General features: G+C 35.1%; 1 protein-coding gene across 2 annotated transcripts in view; it reads right to left on the bottom strand.

Annotated features, from left to right (window-relative positions):
* Positions 1–282: 282 nt before the first annotated feature.
* LOC126180522 (uncharacterized) overlaps positions 283–24,005 on the bottom strand; it is an 89,504-nt gene continuing 65,781 nt past the window's right edge. Inside the window, exons 4-5 of one of the 2 annotated variants that reach the window (XM_049924702.1) lie at positions 20,946–21,006; positions 283–14,167 (exon numbers count right to left, since the gene is read on the bottom strand). In XM_049924702.1, the coding sequence (XP_049780659.1) occupies positions 13,365–14,167; positions 20,946–21,006 (864 nt within the window). In that variant the 3' untranslated portion in view covers positions 283–13,364. The remainder of the gene's footprint in view (positions 14,168–20,945; positions 21,007–24,005) is intronic. The other variant, XM_049924701.1, reaches the window with a different exon arrangement.

Genomic DNA, 24,005 nt, shown 5'->3' with positions numbered 1-24,005 from the left:
TTTGTCATGTATTGTTGTTTTTCTGACATGTTCCACATCCTGGAGGACCTCCTCACTACGGATCAATTGGAATGAAAGTAAATCTAATCTAATCTAAGCAGGAAGTGTCACCACAAATATCTGTAGCCTATTTCACTGCGAGCTAGAAATACTTCTCTCTATTAAATTAAGATTTATGAGTTTGAATGACAGATCTATGAATTTTATTATGCTATAGATCTTGTGAAGTATAGTTGTTATTCATTAACGTGAAATAAACATATTTTGGTACATAGTGGTTGTCTTATGACACCAAAACAAAGAAACAATACATGTCTTTATAGTAGGACCTTACTGTGCATATTCTGGGCTTGAACTTTATGACCACAACAAAATCTGTACCTCACATAAAACATGCAACAGTCCAAGTACCACACACTTTGGGGGCAGATATAAAGCCTATATTCGAAGGTATATCAGGATTATTTCAAAGACTAATTTTTCCAGAAAGACTATTTCTTCAATTGATATAAGACACTGTCAGACATTTTGTTGGAACTTAGCAATAAGATACATAGTGCAGACCAATAAGCGTATCTTACATTTTACCTATGCAGCACTCACACAAAAAGTGACTGCGACAAATACACTTTGTTTAAAAACAACATAGGGATAAATGAATGAGAGGGTATCTCCACAGTTGTGTGTGCACCATCACACTATTAAATGGCAACAAGACTACACTAACCTGCTTTGATTTTCCAGATTTAGACTTCTTACATATTTCTTGGACATGACACACTCAAGTATTTGAAAGCAGAAAGACTCAACAAACTTATCTCAAGTGCAGTGAGATCCTGTCAAAGACGACCTAGTGTGATTTCAACTGTGTTCTGATACATGGAATGGTCTGCATCAGTATCAGTATCTAACACAATGTGGTACAGTTGCATATGGGAATTTTAAAGCTAGTAGTCCTTGATACCTCTCAAATTAGGCCTTCAATGACAGGAAACAATTCCGGACAATACAAAACTCTTAAAAACGGATTATCTACTAAAATTTCCTGACATTTTTAAAAAGTTTGCCAACTGTCTGAATTAAAATTCACAGCTCTCCATCACTGCCCATGTCATGAGACTACAGAACAACTGTTACAGTAATATGTCCATCAGACATGGACATTAAGTGTAAGGTTCTTCAAGAGGAGGGCTATATGAGGTTACCTGCTTCCAATCTTTCCTTTCCTGTATTTACCCCACAACACAAACAAAAACTGTACTGTACAAGCACTCCTTACAGTAATCCAAAATATACTGTTACAAAAGAAGGTATATCTACTGGTAGCTACCTCCAGCAGGGCCTCCTGGAGAGAGCAGAAGATGTATCTTCATATCTCTTCATACCATTCAACAACAAATCACATGGAATTCACTCACTGTTTACATTGTTGTGGGAAGAAATCTGGGTAACAGCAATTATTGGAAATCTCGCTCTCTTTCTCTCTCTCTCTCTCTCTCTCTCCCCACACACACACACACACACACACACACAAATGAGTTTTTGCCAAAAGATAGTATGCAGAGACACTTTGTTGTATTGTTAATAAGCCTAGGTTTTAATGGCATTCAAAAGCTCTTGAAAAGACAAATACAGCTATGTAAAGGTTGTTTATTTTGACATTGAAACATTTTGCACAAAATATATAAGAAATGTGCTCAAATTGAAAGGGAACACAGCCAGAATTGGCTGCTTTGATGTAAACTCTGCCAAGCGAGGCTCTCATGCCAAGTACTGCTGTTGTATCAAGCCTTTTGGCTGTTTAATTGTTTCCACGAAACCTGTTCACTTAAACATGAATTTGTGCACACATTCCTAAGCTCCTTCCAACATGATAGAAATTAGCACATAGTTCCATTTACGACAATCTTAAATGATTCTATATCTATGTTCTATAAAGCAGGGCCAAGAAGAAATACAGGCTGTTTCAAAATGTACTTTACAACTCCAGCATCATATAACTCGACTGGTAATGAACTTAGAGAAAAAAGTAAAGTTATGAATTGAATTGCAAAATATACAGCTCTGCTACTATTTTTATTGAAGACAATAGACTTTGATCCAACATTGGACCACCTTTGAGTACCCTGCGCCAAAAGGAGAAAATAAGTTTTCTCCTTATGGTGCAGGAGACCCGGAGGTGGTCCGATGTTGGGTCGAAATTGATTGTCAATAAAATAGAAGTACAGCATTATATTTTGCAATGCACTTTCTGACCTTTCTAAAAGCTGTTCAGCATCGCTTATACAAAGTTTTTTTAAATATAAAGTAATGAATAAAATATATTTTGCCTTTCTGCGTGACATAAGCAACATAACTGAAAAAAGATTTTTCTTTGTTGTTGCAGAGAGGTAGGACCATCACAAAGGAATCGTAGAATGAAGTATGCATAGGAAAAGGAACAGGGTGTGACTAGGCTTATTGAAACACAGTCAGACATCCAAGTTCAGAGAAATTTTGGAATGTGTTATGTGCAACCACCAATGTCTTGGCCATCCATAAGAAACAGGGGGTGTGGATTTGAAGCACCCAGTAGGCAAGTCAAGGAGAAAGTGACAAAGATACATAGAGATTTCAACAGGTTTTCCAGCATTCAACACAGAAGTCAGTTCAAATGGCACAAAGGAACTGCACCAGGTACTCTGAAAGTGTAGTCACCTGTTTCTGTACAAACTGCAATTGCTACAGTGAATCAAACCAGATGACAAGCCAAAACGTACTGCATCTGGTGGGCAACAATAATGGCAGCTATTGAAACAGTTTATATTGACATGTTAGGATGGATTTTGACCGAACTAGAACACCAACTAGATACTGCATTTGCCACAAGGAGAGCACATATACAAGTTGGTTAGACACCTTGTATGTTAAATCTTACTCACATAGACCTACCTTCTTGTTATGGACAATGATGGAGCCAGCATGATAGCCCCATTAACCAGTGTTTACATCGCAAAGCCATTTCTGGCCCCTTGCCTTTCAATTTTGGTGCATTTCTTGCATATTTTTGCAAAAAGTTTCAGCATCAATATTAACAAACATTATATCATTAACACTGTCTTATTCAAGAATTTCTTAATGCTGTTTAAAAGTACATATTTCCATTAAAAAACACACTTCCTTCAAATCTTGGCTGATAAATGAATTAGGAGTATCAATCATACAACAAAATTGTGTGCCACATTTTGTGGTATCATTTGCTGCAAATATTTAAATATCTTAAAATGTTCATTAAATAAAAGGCAGGTTACATCTTATGTGATTCATCCCAAATACAAAATATTCAAGTGAATAAATGCAGTCTTTCTTTTATGAAGGCATTATGTTTGGAGTAATTACCATAAAATTAATGCAGACTGACTACAAATGCACTATGAAAAAGTGAGCCTCTTATTTACTTTAGAATTGTCAAAGTCAGCAACAGCGATCAAGATCAGAATCACAAATTTCAGCTGACTTTTGAATATTTTTATGGTATCTCTTAAAATAATGCTACATCTTTGTAAATCTATGATCTTTTAATGATTGGATAACAACTGTAATTTAACAAATGTGTGTCATATATTTTCATAGTTCCAGGGATTAAAAATAATATAAAATAACAGTATTATTACAGAGACAAACAAATTTGGCATAAATAGAACATACATATAATGAAAATAAACAAACACTGTATTTATTCAGCTATGATGGATGTCATTTAGCAGAGACTAAAATTCCTGAGATCAAATTTCTACGCCACATTCACAGTAAATCTTGCTATGACAAACCCTCATATGTTGCAAAAAATTAATCTGAATCCATCTCTCAGAATCCCAGTACCAATGCACCACATAACTCCGACGTTTTCCCTTCAATTTAAATTTTAACCAATACAGAAACAATGCCTTAATTTAGGAATTGTGTAAGACACTATTGAAATTCAGTTCATCACTGGAGCCATGTCAACGATTATCACAAGATGAAAATGTCTGATGGCATTCATGTGAATGTATAAAGTGTCACTAATTACACGTAACCATGTTCACATTGTCAGTTTTATGGTTTCAGTGACTGCAATAGAGCCTCTCGAGAGATTAAAACACAATTTTTCTTCTTGACTTCCCCAACTGTACAGCATTAAGCTTCACACACATTCCTTTGGCTAAATCTTCAGTATCAGAATGACAGTAATTTCTTTGGCTTTTGAGAGAAGATATTTATCAGTAATTTTAAGACTGATTGTGGAGAATTATAGTGATAAGTAAAATAAATAACACAACAAATATTATTTCCAATTTTACTTAATACCAAATGAGGTTCACGAGTTGCCCTTAGCTATTTTTTGCGGTAGATATTCCCAATTCTAATTATGTACAATTATTGAACTAAACAAATTCCACCATGACAAGTCATAAACTAAAAATATTTATCAGAGAGAAATGACACAAAAAGCTTTAAGAATTAGCAGATAAATAATACCTTCCTACGAACCATAAAAATACAATGCAAGGGACTTGATATGTGCACCTCTGTCTCCAAAAGGATTAAGCAATACAGAGTGTGCCGATGAACAGTGTGTGGCTACCACACTGTGAGGAGTACAAGAGCCTGAGATAATATAACAGTTAAAGAATTACAAAACTATTTAGGCTTCAGTGGCCACTTTTTGACATGTTGTCTGTTGGCTTTAGTTTCCGGATCTTAGGCAGAGTTGTGTTTAATAACTTTTCTGATTTATCGTTTTTCTTATTTTTTTTTATTTACATGTCTCAAGTTCCGTAGGACCAAACTGAGGAGCATATCTCCAAGGTCATGGAATGTGTCAATACATCAAATTACAACATAAAAATAATAACAGATAAAAATAAAATGTTTATGAAACTGAAAAAAGTCAGTCCATAAGTTTAAGTAAAAGTGATGTATCGCCAAAACAAATGGCTGGCATTAGCGAAGATCCACCCTCCATTGCTGATGGCAGACTGGAGGCAAAGGTACGGCCAATACTTACATACACTTCCTGCAAGAATGTCTGATAGCCTTTACCTGGTGATTACTGCTATAGTTCTGACCATGTTAGCTGCAATTGTTGTTTGCTGCACCACAGAAATCTTGGATCCATTTATCTTGAGGATGCCTCCTTTCTTAACTAATGACATACTTATTAATTTCAATGGTTTCTCTGGACAAAGTGGCATGGTAGCTGTTCTCCATAATGGGAGCCCATGTGTCAGCAGATTTTATTTCATAGTCGATGTCACACAGTGAGCCATGGTAATGCAGGTTGGTACAGGTGGAGCACATGCTGTGAGAGACCAACCATGGAATAAAATTGATTGATATGTAATTTTATATTGTGGAGAAGAGCTAACATGTCTGTCTGTTCAGGGAAACCTTTGAAATTCATAACCATCACAACATTTTAACAAGAAAGAACAAATCCTCAAAATAAACAGATTCTGGATCCTTGCATTGCAGCAAATGACTGTTACAGATGACAAGAGGAAACCAGTCGTAATTACTAGGAAAAGGTCCTCAGACATTGGCAGGGCTAGTGTATATAACCACTGGACACAGGCTCTACTTCAGTTCGCCACCTGCAATAGAGGGTGAATATTTGACACTGTCAGCTAGTCATGATGGCAAAATTCCAGAAAATTCATTAAACAAATGCCTTCTGAAGATTCTGAAATGAAAGCCAACAGGCAATATATCTGTTACACATTATTGATAACTATTTTGTACAACAGACAAGCAGTTACTTTTCATATGCAATTTGCACACAAAAGCTATAGCAATGTGCTATAGCACATTTAAATATTGTCTTAAAAAAAAAAAAAAACAATGAGATCAACCATCATTGCCTGCTAGAAAAATAAATTAGGTGAGTAATTACCAGCTCACATTGTAAGGCCATTCCCAGTATTAATAAAAACATTGAAATAAAAATAATAATAATATTCTTCTATAACTAAATGTACTAATGTTAAACATTTAACAGCCTGAGAAAAAATTATGTATCGGTATTGAGGTAATGGTCTCTAATATGAACAGTTCAAAACTTCAAGAAAAACAAAATAAAACAGTCGTCCTGATCATCTACAATGCATTCTCATCAGAGAAAAAGAAAGTATTGTGGGCATCATATTTAATTTAATGTATACTGATATGCAGAAAACTTACGTGAGCAAAGAACAAAACAACAATAGTACTCATGGTACAATATTAGCCTAAAAAGTTTTATTTGCCATTCACAAACATACTGAACCATCATACTCTTTGACAAAGCACTATTAAAAACTACCAATTACCGACACAAACTCTACTGAAGAAATAAGTAACATTCAGAGTAGAATTTTTTTAGGGACAAGATACGGATTTCTCCACAATGACTAAACAGTATTATTTCCATCAATAAAGCCCAAAAATAGTGAAAAGCTGTAACAATGTATTTACTGCACCAATGAATATAAAGAATATTCATGCTGACTCATGCAAATAAAATTCACATAGTACACAGAGAAGTAAATATGCTACAAAACAGGATGTTATAAATTTTCAGTAATTGCTGGAAAATATGTATATTCCTGGTACACTACTTTGGTTATTAAATGAGCAGTGTCTTTTTGCTATGTACAAATATTGAAATTAAAGCAGGAGGAGATTGTAATATTAAAGCTTACACTCACTGTGTTACTCAAATCACAGTTCTGTACTTTTTGTGCCTTGTAAGACTTCCAAAATCAGAGATAATGTTTAGACATGCACATGTTATAATGCCATTAATCAAGCACAGCATGCAGCCACTTTGATTATCAGAGTCAACATTCAAAAAAGCAAAGAACTTAGAATAATTCAGATGTTCTAACATTCAAATAAAGAGTCATGCACTGAAACATAATGCCAAAGGCCACAGACTGCCTACGTGTTTGACATATGGTGAACCACTTCACTTCATGTGTGCTAGATTACAAGTTTTCTTCTTACAGTGTCAAAGAACATTACCTTACAAATTCTGAACTTACAGAAACTTTTTTGTTGTACTAGTGTATACCTTTTGTTGTTGTTGTTGTTGTTGTTGTACACAACAATCTGACTTGCCACATCTGCGTAAATATTATCAGTTCTTTTGAACTTTTGCACTGTTCTCACATACCTTGGTTACCAGTTGCAACTAGCTTTTTTATGCACCAGGCAAGACGTCCAGTTTCATGTTCTCAATATAATTACCGTACTTTGATATGTTGACTGCCAAGAAGCCAGAGGCCTCATGGTAGTCGTGATAAATGATATTAAGAACAAATGTAGTCACAGGTAACAAATACATCGAATTATAGGAGTTTTTTGTTTATGGTACTAGAGCAATTGCAGCTGCAGTATACCATTCGAATAATGCAACAAATCAATATTCAGTGAGGAAACAAAATTCCTATATTCTATAGATTAATACCTGCTTTGATGTGTGCTACTGAATGAAAAACAGACTTCCTTTGGGAGCAGGGGGAAGAGCGCACATTTTGCTATGGTCATTGTAACATTACACAAAATTTCTCAAGAATAAAATGAAGTGGCATCAACAGGTCTCAACTGTAGCCATCAGAAGAGATGAAGCTATATTTTAACTTGTGCATATTTTAAAGAAAATATCTGTCATAATAAGAGATAAATTGCTGAGATGTGCTATGTTTTCTGCTTTCCTCACATTAAGGATGAATATATGTGTGTGTGTGTGTGTGTGTGTGTGTGTGTGTGTGTGTGTGTGTGTGTGTGTGTGTGTAGATATTGAGTTTTGTGTCTGTGGAAGTAAGGGCACAATCTCAGATCAGTGATTTGAGCGAAACTGAGCTAAGCAGTGTGTCAACACCTCATTAAATCAGCAGAAAGAGAAATAAGTAACTGAATCTAAGTATTTCTTGTACACTGTTAGTTTGTGCCATCTAACTTTACTCTGTAATGGTGGCTAAAGGAACACTTGCATAGAATTGTAGGTATGGTATAATGTAATACCTTAGGTTGCTCTTTAATTTATTCCTTATTGTGCATCGGATTTCAAGAAGACTGATTTCTGTTAATAACAACAGTTACATAAAAATATAAAAAGTGCATATAATATTTATAATTGATGTTTAGTCACACAGTTGTAAATAATATATTTTTGTCAACATGTTATATATTTGTCACTCTTGCTATTAACATACTGACTGCCTTAAGGCTGCCGGCAGACACTGCAAAGATTCACATCTGACGCCCAGCACCCACAGGTGACGAAATGCTACACTATGTTTAGGATAGTATATAGTGCAATATAGTTCATTAATTTGTATTTCTGGTCAGAGTTGGGAATAATATCCTGTTCATTGTTTTGTAGTTAATTTTTTGCAACTTCACACTTTACATGGCATCAAGAGAAATGCTGTACTAAACAGTGTGATGAACAACAATCGCTGTCAAATTTCACAGTACACGCTCATTATTCAATGAAACTAGTAAGAACTACACACAAGATTTGACATTTCATACTAACAGAGCTGCATATAAATATGCTCATTGGCAGAAACATTCGAATAGCTAAATTCAGTATATGAAATTTCATCGAGAAATTGCAGCCTAACTTACATGTGTCTCACTTAGTACATATACATAACTGACCAGTTTTCCTATTTACCTCTGAGACTTATCATTAAGCCTAACTACAGAGTCAGTTTCAGTATCATAAGTGATTATGTGTACAGATACAGAGATACCGTTAGCACTGTCTTACAACCAAATAATAATTCTTTTGCTTGCAGAACATCATTATGCAGTTATCTCAAAGACTGACACACTATGTGACATGACAAGTACATCTTTAGATTTATTTTTTCCACAGTGAGACTCCATGACATGTTCAGAGTGGAATAGTAAATAAAATGCAGTAGTAACATTATGATTTTTATTTACTGATCCATAATTGGTTTCACATCAATACTGTTCATCTTCAAACCAATCTGTTTAACTTATAGCTTATTTTCCTGCGTGTCATCTGTAACTTTAGACTGTCCACCCTCTCATGGTTTTGTGACCAAGTTAAAAAAAAGTGTCATTCTTTAGCTCTGCTGCAATACTAACTAAAGTAAAATAAATACTCAGGGTGTGTACTGGTTTCTGCGTAAAAAATGTGGTCGCCAACAGGCACATGGCATCAGGCATGAACTTCTGCTATGTCCACCAATTGCCTTTAGGAAATTAACATGTTAGTAAAAATTTGTAAAGAAAAGTTGCTACTCACCTTAAAGCAGAGATGCCGAGTCACAGATAGGCACAACAAAAAGACTGTCACAGTATATGATTTTGGCCAATAAGGTCTTTGTTGAAAATAGGCGAGAGACACTCTCTCTCTCTCTCTCTCTCTCTCTCTCTCTCTCTCTCTCTCTCTGCAGCCTCTGGCCTTGTTGGCCAAAAGCTTATATTGTAAGAGTCTTTTTGTTGTGCCTATCTGCAACTCAGCATCTCCACCATTTGGTGAGTAGCGACTTTTCTTTTCCTTCCTGGATTGTCCATTGTTTAACAAAAAAAAAATTGTGCTAGATAATAGTCTTTCAATGAACTCACAGTAAAGAATAAACTATGAAGCAGCTTAAGGTATTAAACAATCTCATTTCTACAATTTAAAAAACAATCAACAAATCATATCTTGTATGGAATGTTTTAATGTCTTCCCTGGGTACCAAAAATTACTGATGTAAAATTTTGCAAGCAAAGGTGTTGGTATTGAAACCACTATCACTGTACTTTATTAATTATATTCTGAATTTAAAACACTTTAATAATTTCCTAGAAATGTCTCCAAAAAACTTAGAACTTTCTGCCAAAACAGTACCCACTCACACAACAAAAATAATTGCACACATTCCATTAACAGAGAACATTTCTCCAGCGAGTCATCACATATTATTACACAACTTATACTGTATGTACATTAATACAGATACAAAATGCTATTTGTAGAATTTTGGTGTGTACAGGAACACTTAACACACTTTCATGATACAAGGTTTAAACACTTTTTCACAACAAAAATGCCACAAATATATTCTCACTACTCAGTTACAAATTAAGTGGCAAGTACAGTTCAAAATTCTTTTTTTTTATTAATAGGCACATAGCTTTCTATTCATGGAAGACAGACAAAAAATGTAGTGAACAATCACTGTCAAATACAATAGTACATGTTCATTATTAAATGAAAATAATAAGACCTACTAACAAGATTTGATACTTCATACTACCAGAGCTGCATGTTGTAAATATACTCATTGGCAGATAAATTCGAATAACTATATTCAGTATATGAAATTTCATTTGGAAATCACAGCCTTACTTACATGTTTCTTAGTTAGTACATATATTTAACTGCCTAGTTTTCATATGTATCTCTGAGACATATCATTAGGCCTAACTACAGAGTGAGTTCCAGTATCTTAAGTGATTATGTGTAAAGTTAGAGAGATATGTCAGCATTGTCTTACAACCAAATAATAATTCTTTTCCTTTTTGCTCACAGATCATCATTTTACACTTATCTCAAAGGATGACGCAGTGTAGTCACATTATGTGACCTCTTTAGACTGTGACATCTTTAGATTTAATTTTTACACAGTGGGATGCCGTGACATTTTCAAAGTGGAATATGTTAATAAAATTGCACCAGTAAAATTATGATTTTTATTGACCAGTCCGTAACTGGTTTCAAATCAGTATTGCATCAAGCAGCGTTAGGTGAAAAGTTAAGGAAATGTGCAAGCTTAAGGAGCCAGTGGTTCCTCCTCCTGACAGAACGATTGCAGGGGAGAAAGAACTGGACTGACCAGATTTAGGAAATGGGAAGAGTTACAGAAAAGTAGTCCAGAACCTCGGATCAGAAGAGATTTATCAGCTGCGATGAGAAAGAAAGACTTTACTACTATGTACACTTAATTTTTAGCTATGGAATCCTTTTCTGTAGATGAGACACAAAACCTGGACACAATTTTCAAATGGCAGAAAATGGAAAGAGAAGAGGACAACAACCACAATTACTACTACTGCTACTACTACTAGTAGTAGTAGTAGTTTGTTAGGTAGACAGAGGGGAGGACAGGAAGACAAACATGGAGCATAGTTGAATGTTTCTGGTCCTGGAGTCAAACAGACTGGAGTCAGCACCAGGGGCACAACGCCACCTTCATAATTCAGAAGTCATCACCAGGTGTCTAGTGTGTGTGGTGACACAAATTGGATGTAAATCAAAGAACATTGTATAATATGGAGTGATCGAGTAAGATGGTGCAGCTATTAAGATACTGACCCCCCATATTCGGGAGGATGGAGTTTATTCTGTCCGGCCGTACTGAATTGGGTTTTCTGTGGTTTTCCTAAATCATTTTACGTAAATTCCAGGATGGTTCCTTCAAGGCTAGGCCTATCACCTGTCATATTCAGGGGGTACATTTATGAATTCTGTGTGCAGTTATATTTTGTGTTACTGTGTTTCATTCTACTAACACAACGTGTGATCCTTAGATGAATAAAAATAAACAGCGCAACGTAACTGATCCACGAAATGACATGCACCATGTGATATAAGATGTGTAGAATAACAAACTTATGATTACTCAATAAACTTTGTAGGGTGATGAGCTGAAGTGGTTTGAAAGAAGTTTTGGAAAGATAGATAAAAACCTCTGAGGGACTGATGCAGTTATAGTAACAGTTTCCACAAATACGTTTTATTTCTGATATTTGTACAACTAATACAAAAATTGATCAAATTTTTCATTTAACTTCTCACAATCACAATAATAGTTTTCAATCATATTTTGAAAAATCAGTCTTTTAATATGATCAAGGCAATTGTAAAATTTTCCCAGTTCTAGAAATTTGTTATATTTGTCTGTGTTATGTAAAGTGATGTTATAATAAATATATGTGTCATCCAAAGTTGTCAGAAAGTTTCAAAGCTGGTTACGAAAATAAATCTTTACAGCCTTATTACTACTATTTATTAAGTTGCTTTCTTCTCACCAGAACCAACTATCAGTGTTTCAGGCTGCCAAAATGTATAAAAATTGCTTCAGATGTAAGAAATGCGTTTTATGGACCTTTTAAAAGTATTAGGCCTTTGTTGTTAAGAAGATAATGTGGATTCTAAATTGATACTGACACAGATGAACAGAAACATTTGATGAATGAAAAAAAGCAGAAATTGGGTCCGACACTAATTGACAGTCCTTGCAGCACCATCTCCAGTAACGATATAAAAATCCCGGGAGCAGAGACTTGGTTTGAAGTGCAGTAACATCCGTTCACAAGGAAGTGGAAATCTTTAACAGTCAAAATTATAGCCTGTAATATCAGTGTTAAGGATAAACTGAAAGCTATTCTCTCATTGTTTGTTGAGGGTGCAGTAATATGTTAAAAATAAAATACCGAGAAGAAAAATTAAAACAAACATCAAAAAATTGTTGTTTGTCGGGTTCTGTCACATTCATTAGTAAGTAGTCAGATCATAAGGGATCACTGTGGGTTGAATCCAACTTGCAGAACATACGGCGAGCTGCTTCTTGGATTTGGGGAATATGACGGATGGAAGCATTTAATAAAAATTTGTAAACAGCTAGAAAAGAACGGTCCAACTATACATTCCTGAAAATTATGTTGCAAGTGTGACCTCAAAATTTACTTCTACATTTGCTGACACTGCTGGCCAAGTTGAATTTGACACTGCCAATGAACAGAAGTTACTCAAACCTGGTGCTTTATGGCATATTTACAGCTTTAATAACAATGTCTGAGAAATGTATTAAAAGTAAGTTTTTGAATTCATTGCTTCCAAAGCAAATTACATATTTAACAGTTCCACATTCATACCTTGTAAAATGATTCCCAGGTGTAACATTTTACATGAAGGAGTTTTCCCGAGACGCGTGAAAACTAGAATTTACCAGCAACAGCCTAATGAGGGTTAGCCATCACATATAACATATGATAGTATGCTCACGTACAAAACACTACATTCAATAGCTGACTAGAAAGGCACAAAATATTACTCAGCACTGTTGTGTTATATGTGATTCAGTTATTTTAAATAAACCACAAATCTTCAAATAATGCTCCAAAATATATGTATGATGAGCCAAACATTCATCGAACTGTACACACAGCATATACAAATCAATCACATACAAGAGCACTTTGTGTGAATAATTGCAGTACACAGTTCCATAGAGAAATAAAATTTTAACTTTTCACAACATCCAGTTACAAGAGGCACATTTGTTTCTGGCAGTGAAGGCTTGCTTTACATTTTTTGTGCTAAAAGAAAAAAATTATATAACAGTTTCAGAGTCTATGGCACCTTGCAACTGATACGCTGGTGGGCCACAACTCAAAAATTCAGTACTCGGTCTGCTACTTTTTGGTATTGACCGATTGCTACGGCGGTGTGTATTTATGACAGGTACTTGAGCTGTTGCTTGTCCTGGCACATAATAAGAATTCATTCCACTTGAACCTACATAACAACTGATGGGACGTGTTCCATGATAGTTTGAGTAACTCGATCTTGCTGAAGGTGGTCTGTTGAATGAATCTTCTTCCTCATTTAATGACTGCATAGAACTCTGCTGATACAAGGGGTTTGTGTGACCAGCAGTCTTCCGCCACTGTGAGCTGTTTAACAAGTCTGCTTGAGAGGATGCAGGGTCGAACATGTTCAATCGATGAGAATCATTTGATGTGGACGAGTCTCCTAGAGCCTGTTGTTGCTGCAAACTCTGCTGCTGCTCTATTAAACGAGTCACAGGGTTCTGGTGTTGCAGTTTCGGCCGCCGTCCTGAAGATCTAACTGAGGAGCGCACTGTGTTTCCATGCCTCACACTACCCCGTTTATCTTGCTGTGAGTTACGGCCGGTGGAACCACGTGAAATTACACTACGGCGTTTCACTCTGCGTGGGGTCATGGGACGTGGAGAAAGTTGTGGAGCTGATAAGTGTGAGTTACCATTCTGACCTGTTTCATCATATTCTACACTGTCATCTGCATTATTATCTGGAGAACTAAATTCAATTGAATAAAGAGAGTTTCGGTTTCCATTATTTGCTTTCTTTCCATAGGAACTGTTAACTTGGGCTGAAAAATGGAAACAAAAACATAAGTCACTGAAGTGAAATAACCATGTACACAAAGATTATTATATGTTCTTTTTTTAAGTGAATGACAATAGCAGAATCTGTAACTACAAGGATTTCCTATTTTACAGATTTGAATAATGTCTACTACCGACATTTTAAAGTTAACGACACAGCAGAATTTGTAACCGCAAAGATTTACCACTTAACAGATTCAAATATCATCAATTATCGAAATAATCAACCCTAAATCAATGATGAAGGCCAATAGTCTTCACATTTTAAGGAGGGGGGAGTGAGTGAGTGGGTGGGTAGGGGGGAGAGAGAGAGAGAGAGAGAGAGATATGGGAGGGGGCGGTCAGAAGTCGTTTACACCACATAAGTAAAAATTAACAGCTCTTCTCCTATATGAAAGAGAGATTTAATCAGCATATTAGTAAAGAAGCAAGCATTAAGCACACTGATTCTGTAATAGTTACCATGCTATCAGTAGCTAAAATAAAAATGCTGGCTGCACGTTGAAGAACAATCACAAACAAGAACTGAAAATTAGTGTGTGATGGAAAAAAAGGGTTAGAATAATAAGACAAGAATGTAGCACCAGTAAGTCATTTTATTAACCAGTTATGTAGGAAATTTCTTACAGCTTTGTACAACAGAAGTAGTAGAAAGTATAAGAAAAGGTTTACTATAAATGAAACTTCATTGTGCAGTATATATTGAAAATATAAATGACTAAAACGCCACACTACTCTACAGCAGCATAGTATGGACTGCCAGATCACGATGGAAAGAATTCATGCTACATAACTCATTGCAGCCATACTGAAGGGGGGAAGAATGATATAACATGCCTAATATGTACAGCAGGACATGCATAAAAATTAGGAACTATCTACTGCAAACTTCCAGTATTAGTAATTTCTGACATACACATCAAATAACACTTACAATACAATATATATGATTATACTGTTCTGTAATGTAAAAGATATTGTTTGGAGAAAGCTCTCCATATTTTATGGATACTGAAATGCCTCAACAATTGTAAAGTGCTTGTTCCTTGCAGTCAAAGCACATAATATTAAAACTGAAATGACACATGAATTGTAGTAAGCATTTTAATGGAAGAGTAACTTATTGTGTGCAAGGACTTTTGGCATAGCATAGACCTAATAATACATACACCTGATTATAACTGGTTTTGCATCCGAATATCCAGTACTAACTTAACAGTTATACAAACAGCTTCCACATTTCTCAGGTCTCTGTTTAACGAATTATTTTAAAATGAAATCCATAAATTATTCAGTACATAATGCTGTATTTCTGTAATGTATGATTATCACGGAAAATTTTTGAATTTATTAAACTGTAACATAAAATGTAGAGCTTTAATCAGTACATAAGTTGCTGCAGGAAAAATATTTAGAAATTTTGTTATCTTGTACAGCAGGTGCAAATCTGTAACAGCATTTGTTAAACACATAGGATATGGGCTGAAAATTCAAATTTTCCTTGAACTTTATACAATAAAGTTTACAAATGGGAATTTAGAGCTAGCACACTAGTAAAACAGAGCAATGCAAAACTGTGATTCACAGAGACAAAGTGCATAAGCATTTTGCAATGAAGATACAATTCCATGCCTGCCAGTTAATCAGATCACTATAATGGAAACTATTAACTATGGAACTACTAATCATGTATTGAACAAACATTCAACAGGTGTTAGGTTAAACACTAACTACTAAAGTTAATACATTATACCATAAGCTTTCTCTGCTACCACTGCACAAAAATATTTATAGTTGTAACAGTAGAAATATGAGTTTTTTTTCTCTCCAGAACTGGGTTAATTACAGATAGGTGGTACCTTTCATGTATCAGCAATCTCTTTAGCTATTATAATACCAAACAGAAGCCCCATGAAGAAATGTTTCACGATGATATCTGCCAAAACTATGCTTGAGGCACAAGGCATGTATAATACAGTCCTGCTGTGAGCAAAACTCTATAAAAATAGTTACTTATCTGAAAGGCAATTAGGATTAAGAGCAAGTTTTCCTTTCTTTCTTTCTTATTTACGCTTATATTCTCTTAATATATAAAACAAATAATTGACAATTTTCTATTCTTTGATTTCTGAATGGAAGAATACTTCATCTGGAATGATAAGAGCACCATTATGACTGAACTGTGACATGTACAGAGAGAAGTTTTTGAAAAAAAAAAATAGAATATAGTTTAATGTAGAAGACAATTGCTTCTGTGTTCACATTAAAAACAAAAATGATCAACTTTCCAGGAGAGGGAGCAAAAAAAGGAAACATTCTGAGGCAGTAAATGTACAATATTACTAATAAGCACCAAAAACTATATAACACAAAAAAACACAGAACACATCTACCTGAACTAGGAAATCCTCATTATTTCATCAATGCAAGTGCCCCAAAAGATGCTTTTGTAGCTTTTTTCTAAATTTTTGTACTGTAAAGGATAATACTCGACATTAATCTGCATGAGCAGAATAATGGAAGATAACATTTTTGTGTCTGATATTTATACAAATGGCACCATACAACCCAAAAGATCAAAAAGTAATTTTCCTCCTTACAGGCATTTTGTTATTTAGTCACTTTACGAATATTCTAGAACATACAGCTTCCACAACACAGAAAACTCTCAATATTTCTAAACTGTACCATAAGATAATTAAGACCAGGCAACAAACAGCCAACTAATATTATTTAACACAACGCTCAAGACAGACAACAAATTTTACTTTAAAACTTTTATTCCATTTCAAAGGATTTTTTTCTGAAGCATGCTGTTATAGAGTTGTCCTAATATGACAAGGAAGTTGCACAATTATTATCTATACCCACACAATTTTCTGATGTAACATATCATACTGCTTAAAATTTAAAGCAGTTGTCAACATTCTTAAATTTAGCTGTTTTAATCACACTTCCACACAATATACGTTCCACTAAAGAAGTGCCACTCTTTTAGAGATGCGATAAAAACATGTAAACAGCAGTGACTAAGACAGTTAAATCTGAAGCAAAATGTAACAACATTTTGTTAGTATTCAGAGTTGTGCATTGGCACATGAACTGACTTTGGTCTCAGTTTTTCTGCAGATTTATTTGTTTCCACATTTTTGTTATTAACAGAAGAGAGAGATCTACAAACACGTATCCTATCAGGACCTTGCTGCAGAACAGTTTTTGTCTTTTTGTGCATTAGTTGCCAGGACAGTGTGGCAGGGTGTTGTAAGTAGTGCACTGGGACAGGCTCGTAGTCAGGGCTTACGTACATGGGCCTCAGGGCCAAGTGCTGGGGACTCTTGTTCTCAAAAGCACCCAGAAAATCAACTGAAAACAAATATATAAAATGAAAGATGGAAACAATACAAAATTATCTGAAACAGGCTAAATACCAAAACTTAAATTCATTTTGTATGAACACAAATACCAACAGCAAAAGAAAAGGGGGCAACACAGACTTAACCGGGTCACTGCATTTAGTTAGCAAACTTTAAATCAATCATTAATAAATTAAGATAAAACAGTCACAAAAAGAGGAAGTAATTTAAAAATAACAGTTAAATTAAAAGAAATAAAAATGTAGCCTATTTTATTAGTAATGGAAGAGGAGCGATTGCTTGCAAACTGTTTGCAAAAACAACTGAGGAGGTGCAGACAAATGAAAAACTGACATGGCAATACCACCATTCATAACTTTAGAGTGATTTATAGTTCCTTCTTACTCCTTGAATCCTTCAAAGGAATTCTTCTTTATCTTGGGAAGCAGAGGATTCAGTCCCTGTTATCTGATTTTGTTAATCCTGTTCTGGCTCTTCCTATTTTGTAATATTAATTAGTTCAACTTCCTTATACCCAAATTGGCAAACTGAAATAATTTTCCAGGTGTAACTAATGACGCATTATGACAAAATCACTATATTTTCAGAAGGAGAAAGGAAAAGGTAATGGTGAATGACCTTTTGTACTACAGAAGCATAATGAAACCATGATTGTGTTCAAATGCCTAATTTACAATATGATTTTATCACCCATAACAGTGTGATTAAAGAAAATGAATTGTTAACACTGTGAGGCTACAAATTAGTGAAGTCTGAAATGATTACATGTAGAAATGATGAGACCAACACAAGGGGCATGCTTGAGACTGTGAAGGTCTGCACACTGTTTAAAAAGCAGTGATAACTGCTGTAAAAAATAAATAAAAAATAACAATAAAGCTGTAGCAATATATTGGTACCGAAGAGTTGGTGCCTGAAAAACTCACTGATGGTTCTATTGCATGATTATTTACCAAAGCTCTATCAGATAAAAGTGTTCATATATTCATGTACAAAGTGATTACAATTATTGAGTGTTATTTAAGGCTACAAATTTTTCAACTGTGACCACAGATACAGGAGCTTATAATAAAATCAAAGTGTGAACTTTAAGTTCTACACTGGCCATATGCAAAACAACAGATGTCCAACCAATAGTCTCATTCTCAGCAAGCATAAGCAGGTACTATATGACATTTATTGGTGATTGCCTTAATGTGTCTTCTCAGATGTATGATTTAGAGTTTTTGCTTCCACAGAATACTTATCACTTGATTTTAATTATTACAAGTATTGGGTCAGTAGCCGGACCGATTTCTGTGAACTCTGTACAAAACTTACACTGGTTTTGATGACTAACTCTACTTACAGACTGAATCCCAACACATCCCTTTCCTATATGACATAATACACCTCTGCCACAAAAATTTGTGTCAGTGCACCTTTAGACTGATATTTCATGAGAAGCTCAACATCCAGATTCCCATACGCATTTTTTGCTGTTTAACAAGCACATAAACATTTCTGCTAGATGGCATATGTAATCAAATCCCACTGATCAGCTTCAAACTTACCTTTGATACACTGTGATTGTGTATTTATGTTTCGTGTTGGTGCAAATACGTATCACACAGAGTGATAACAACTCTGTTGCCAAAGTTTCCCCTATTTTCTGTAACTATTTCTGATATTCCACTTAACTGTTCTAATTAATACACCACCCTGTCACCACCACCACCACCACCACCACCACTACCACCACCACCACAATAATAATAATAATAATAATAATAATAATAATAATAATAATAATAATAAATTTCACCATCATCATAATCATGGTCAATACAAGCATTTCCCCTTTTGTGATCCATTTCAGGAACCACTGTTCACAATTATTCTTGGCTAGTCTTTTACTACCATTTTGATATCCCATCTCAGCCAGCTGTCTGATTTTCTAACTAATATAAAAACTGAAGCCAGATGTTCTAAATCAAGAAATCAAACAAAAAGTTAAAACAAAGGTCGAACACCTTCACTCCAAACCCTCCAGCTGAAATCACTATCAGTGAACATTTACTACAAGCTCTCCTACAGTTTTTACTATTACACTAGTATTCATGCAGTGCAAAAGAAGAATAACTGCTTTGTTGCTGAGTAAGTCTTGGGTTAACAACAGTGAAGACTCGTGGTGTACAAGCACACACTTGGGCTTATGGCCTAAATGAAGTAAGATGAAGACATCAACTAACCAATATGTACTGCTGAGTGCGAACATTATAGTGATATTGTCTCCCCTATCAAATCCAACTTTGAAAAATATTGTATGTGGTCACCCACATAAATACGCAAATCAGATTAATGCAGTTTTAATCAATTTCAGCCTGATTTTTGTAAAAAAGGAGCTCTTACAGTTGTCTTCACACAATATGAAGGTTGGATTGGAACACTGCAGTTCCTTACTAGACATGGTCTTGTCAGATGTGGCAAGCCCTTACCTTCCTCTGGCCTTTGAATTGGCCGACAGTCAACTATTGGCGAATCTACAATTTAACATGGACTCTGAAACAAGGTGCAACTCTGTACTTTTCACATACAGAAATCATTACCACATGTAAAAGAAATAATAAGTTACTGGAAAAAGAACAAGACTTCTCTCCCAGTAGAGACAGTTTAATACACATGACTGATTACCAGGCTTATTACTGATATTACTGAACTCCAGAAGTCATCGAGGTGCTCATGTTCCCTTTGACACAAGATGGTGCAGTGCCTTTGCAATGTGAACTGTAAGTGGGCGACATGAATGTTTGCAGGTACTAAATTGTTTCTGATGATTGCAATAAAATTTGATTGTATTAGTTTATAAGCCCATGTGGCTTATTACAAAAAAGTTCTACAGGTCCCCTTATTAACAGTTACTTTTGGCAATCCAGAACAAAACTTTCTACGTCAACCATGACCAGTTTGACAACATTTTCCCCACACCAGCAATTTCTCATTCAGCAACCCCCCCCCCCCCCCCCAAAAAAAAATCTTTCTTACACTTTCACCTGTGTCTGTTTCCAGTTAATTGTGATACACACTGTATACAAATCTTACACTTAGATGCCCCTTTCAGTCTGATGTCCCAAGTGGTCGCTACTATCTGCGATACATCCTGTATGGAAATCTTTCAGTAGTGGCACCTCTGGTGGCACTGTCACCTTAGTGCCCCAAGTGGCAGCTTGTGCAACTTGGACCTTAAAGTGGTGCTAGTATCAACAGAACACTTACAAATAACTTTAATAAAATGTTTTGCATCTTTAAAAAAAAAAAAAAAAAACATACAATGCAGTAACTTACACTACTATCAATACATACGCATACCAACAATGTCTAAAAAATAGCAATTCTAGTTTGTACTTACAACTATCATCATCTTCATAGAGAATATGGCAAACAAATATGCCACCAACTGTGCCAAGAACCTGCAAATAAAAAATAAAATAAAATTTCCATGGAAAATCTTACATTTGTTGCAATATGCATTTATCATAATGACATTACATAGATAATATTTATAAAAAATCTAACTTCCAGACTCAGTAACATGTCACAGAAGAATAATAAACAGAAAAAAAGGAAAAGAAAATTGAAGATATATTTGATGACTACACTCTGGCTTTAGGAAAGGCAAAGGGAACAGGAAGTTAGTTTTAACGTTGCACTTCATAATGTAAGCAGCACCATAAAAAAAAGAAAAGAAATGTTCAAAGGATTTGCGGACCTAAAAGAAATGTTTGACAATGTAAAATGGTGCAAGATGTTTGAAATTCTTAGGAAAATGTGTGTAAATTACAGAGAAAGATGAATAACAGATCATATGTATAAAACTAGGTAGAAAAATAATTGGGGATATACACAGACAAGAAAACAAAATTCCTGGTCTCTTTCTTGATTTAACAGTTAAAAAAGCATTTTCTCCCTGGGTGAAAAAAGCACCTTATCCCCAGGTGAAAAAAAAAAAACCCTTTCATGTTAAGCAACAACCTACTTTCCCTCGGGACTGTAAAACATCGATCCTTTGAATGGTAAAGTATTATCCAACAGCATAAAATTTCCAAGCACTTTAGGAAACAAAACCCAGCAAAAAACAATGTGTTTTGGAAAAATATTTGAGGCACAGTAATGAGTTCCATTTTTGTATTATGAAAGTATAAATATGAGTGTCATCAAATGATGCATAGAACACGTGATGTAATCAGCCACTAGCAACGTCACTGGTAAGTAGCACAAACTTGCATACAGTTAAAAAGTTAATGGTTTATATTAATATACATACAGTATAAGTACAAGAAAAACTACGCTTTCACATATAATATTGATCATTTTTACCGTGTCTCCCACTTTAAGATCTATCAAACACAAATGTGCCAGCAAAATTTTAAATAAATAAAAAAATAAAAATATTAGCTTGTCTTCTGGGTCTGAAATTTTCTATGTGGCTCGTCCTCAAAATGTTAAGCTCTGAATGAGGGTCAAATGATATGGGATTTAAGAAATTCATTTTACATTCTCACACATAACACAATTCATCTTGTGTAAAAGGATATTTGCATTTTCATACTACCATTTGTAATATTTTCTGCAACCTGTTAAGTTTCCACAAACAAGCAATGGATCAAGTGATCCATCGAATGCAATGTATCTTGTAACCAATCACTTGGCCTGACACCCCACACATGAGCGATTTGCCAAGCAATTTCAATAAGTATTATGAATGTCACTGTATTGAGAAATTCTGCTATGGAAAATAAACAGCTATGTTTAGCAGCAGTTGCAGCTGATTTCGGTTTCCCAGGAATACTTGCAAAACAAATTTAAAATACACGAGAACTATAATTTATTAAACATACATCTTCCCAGTGTGTCAATACAATTCATTTTACGTATATCAGTCCTGAATTTCTTTTTATTCATTAGTCCTGTAGTTACACAAGTTACTCTGTGTCTGTAGAGATGTCTTCAATAGCAGCACTACTGATTACTGTATCTCTTGTTATAAATAGTGTAAAAGAGTTAGATTACATGAAATGATAAGAGATCTGAGTATAACTGTATAATAGATGTGTCCTGCACATTTACATTAAAATGTCACCTTATCATTTCAGAAGGAACATATGACATTCTCTTCAGAAGTTAAGAACTTTAATAATGCATATAATTATTTCATAAATAACTCAGAATCACAAGAGGGAGCCCATTGTATCAAAACTATAAACTTCCCATCATTTTTACTTCTGTAGCAAAAGCTTCAAAATGCTAATCACTGCAAAATCAGAGACTGTGTTTTGTATTACTTTTCAATATAAATGGCAACTCTGGCTTCCATTTCACTTCTCAGAGCACTTTGTGTTCCCTAGATAACTTTAAATTCTAATGTAAATTTCTTACCGTATGTGGGTGAAGCAAAATGAAACAAAACTGCACAATCATGCTTAATAAATACAGAAACGAGTCTCTGCCATACTGCCACACACCGCTGTTAACCAGACAGTCAGCCATATTGCACGCGTGAATCATTACAATCCATCAGAAAGATTATATAAGACACACAAAGAGGCAAGCAGTACTCATTGCTTCTCAGTGAGTCAACTATTGGCAAGGTCAGAATTACTTTGACTACCGTATTTACTCGAATCTAAGCCGCACTCGAATCTAAGCCGCACCTGAAAAATTTGACTCGAAATAAAGGAAAAAAAAAATTCCCGAATCTAAGCTGCACCTGAAATTTGAGACTCGAAATTCAAGGGGAGAGAAAAGTTTTAGGCCGCACCTCCAAATCGAAACAAAGTTGGTCCATTGTAATATGAGACACAATTTAGGTCGAATGAATGACGATAGAGCTACAGTAGTTTGGTTCCAGTCGTAAGCTTAGCAGTTAAGCTTTACCACGTAGCCATTGCTATGCGTCAGGCACTCCGTCTGGGGTACCCTTCCTTTCTCACGTGCTTCGTCTGGTTTGAATCGATTGCTTATTTTGCTTTGATCTGATAAATGCCGTTTTCTTTGTTATAGGTGTTTGCGTCACTCTTAAGCTGAAAATGCATTACTGCACTGTGTCATGCATTGTTTGTCGCATTCTGATAGTGCGTGTTTACGGCCTGTCGCGGCTCGCGGCATGGCTTGCTTTTGTGCGCGCTACCGCCGCGTACAATAAAAAGAAGAGAGAGGAATCGTCTCATAAGCGAAACAATGACAAGACTGCTATTTGTTGTTACTTACACTGCTGCTTTCTTTGATAATGATCAACAAGAATCAAATAATAGACTGCGTATGATAGAACATGTTCTGAACGAGAGTTAGGCGAAAATTTTTCTCCGTTTGAAAATCTTTGCGGCCGCTTCTTTATTACATCAAATTCTGCACAGAAATTAGAGTCATCTTAGATTTAAAAATCTAAGTCACTTGCCGTGCTTCATTTCTG

The sequence above is a fragment of the Schistocerca cancellata genome, chromosome 1, assembly GCF_023864275.1.
Source record: "Schistocerca cancellata isolate TAMUIC-IGC-003103 chromosome 1, iqSchCanc2.1, whole genome shotgun sequence".
Lineage (NCBI taxonomy): Eukaryota > Metazoa > Arthropoda > Insecta > Orthoptera > Acrididae > Schistocerca > Schistocerca cancellata.
The sequence above is the reverse complement of the archived record's forward strand: the minus strand, read 5'-3'. Positions and strand labels throughout refer to the sequence as shown.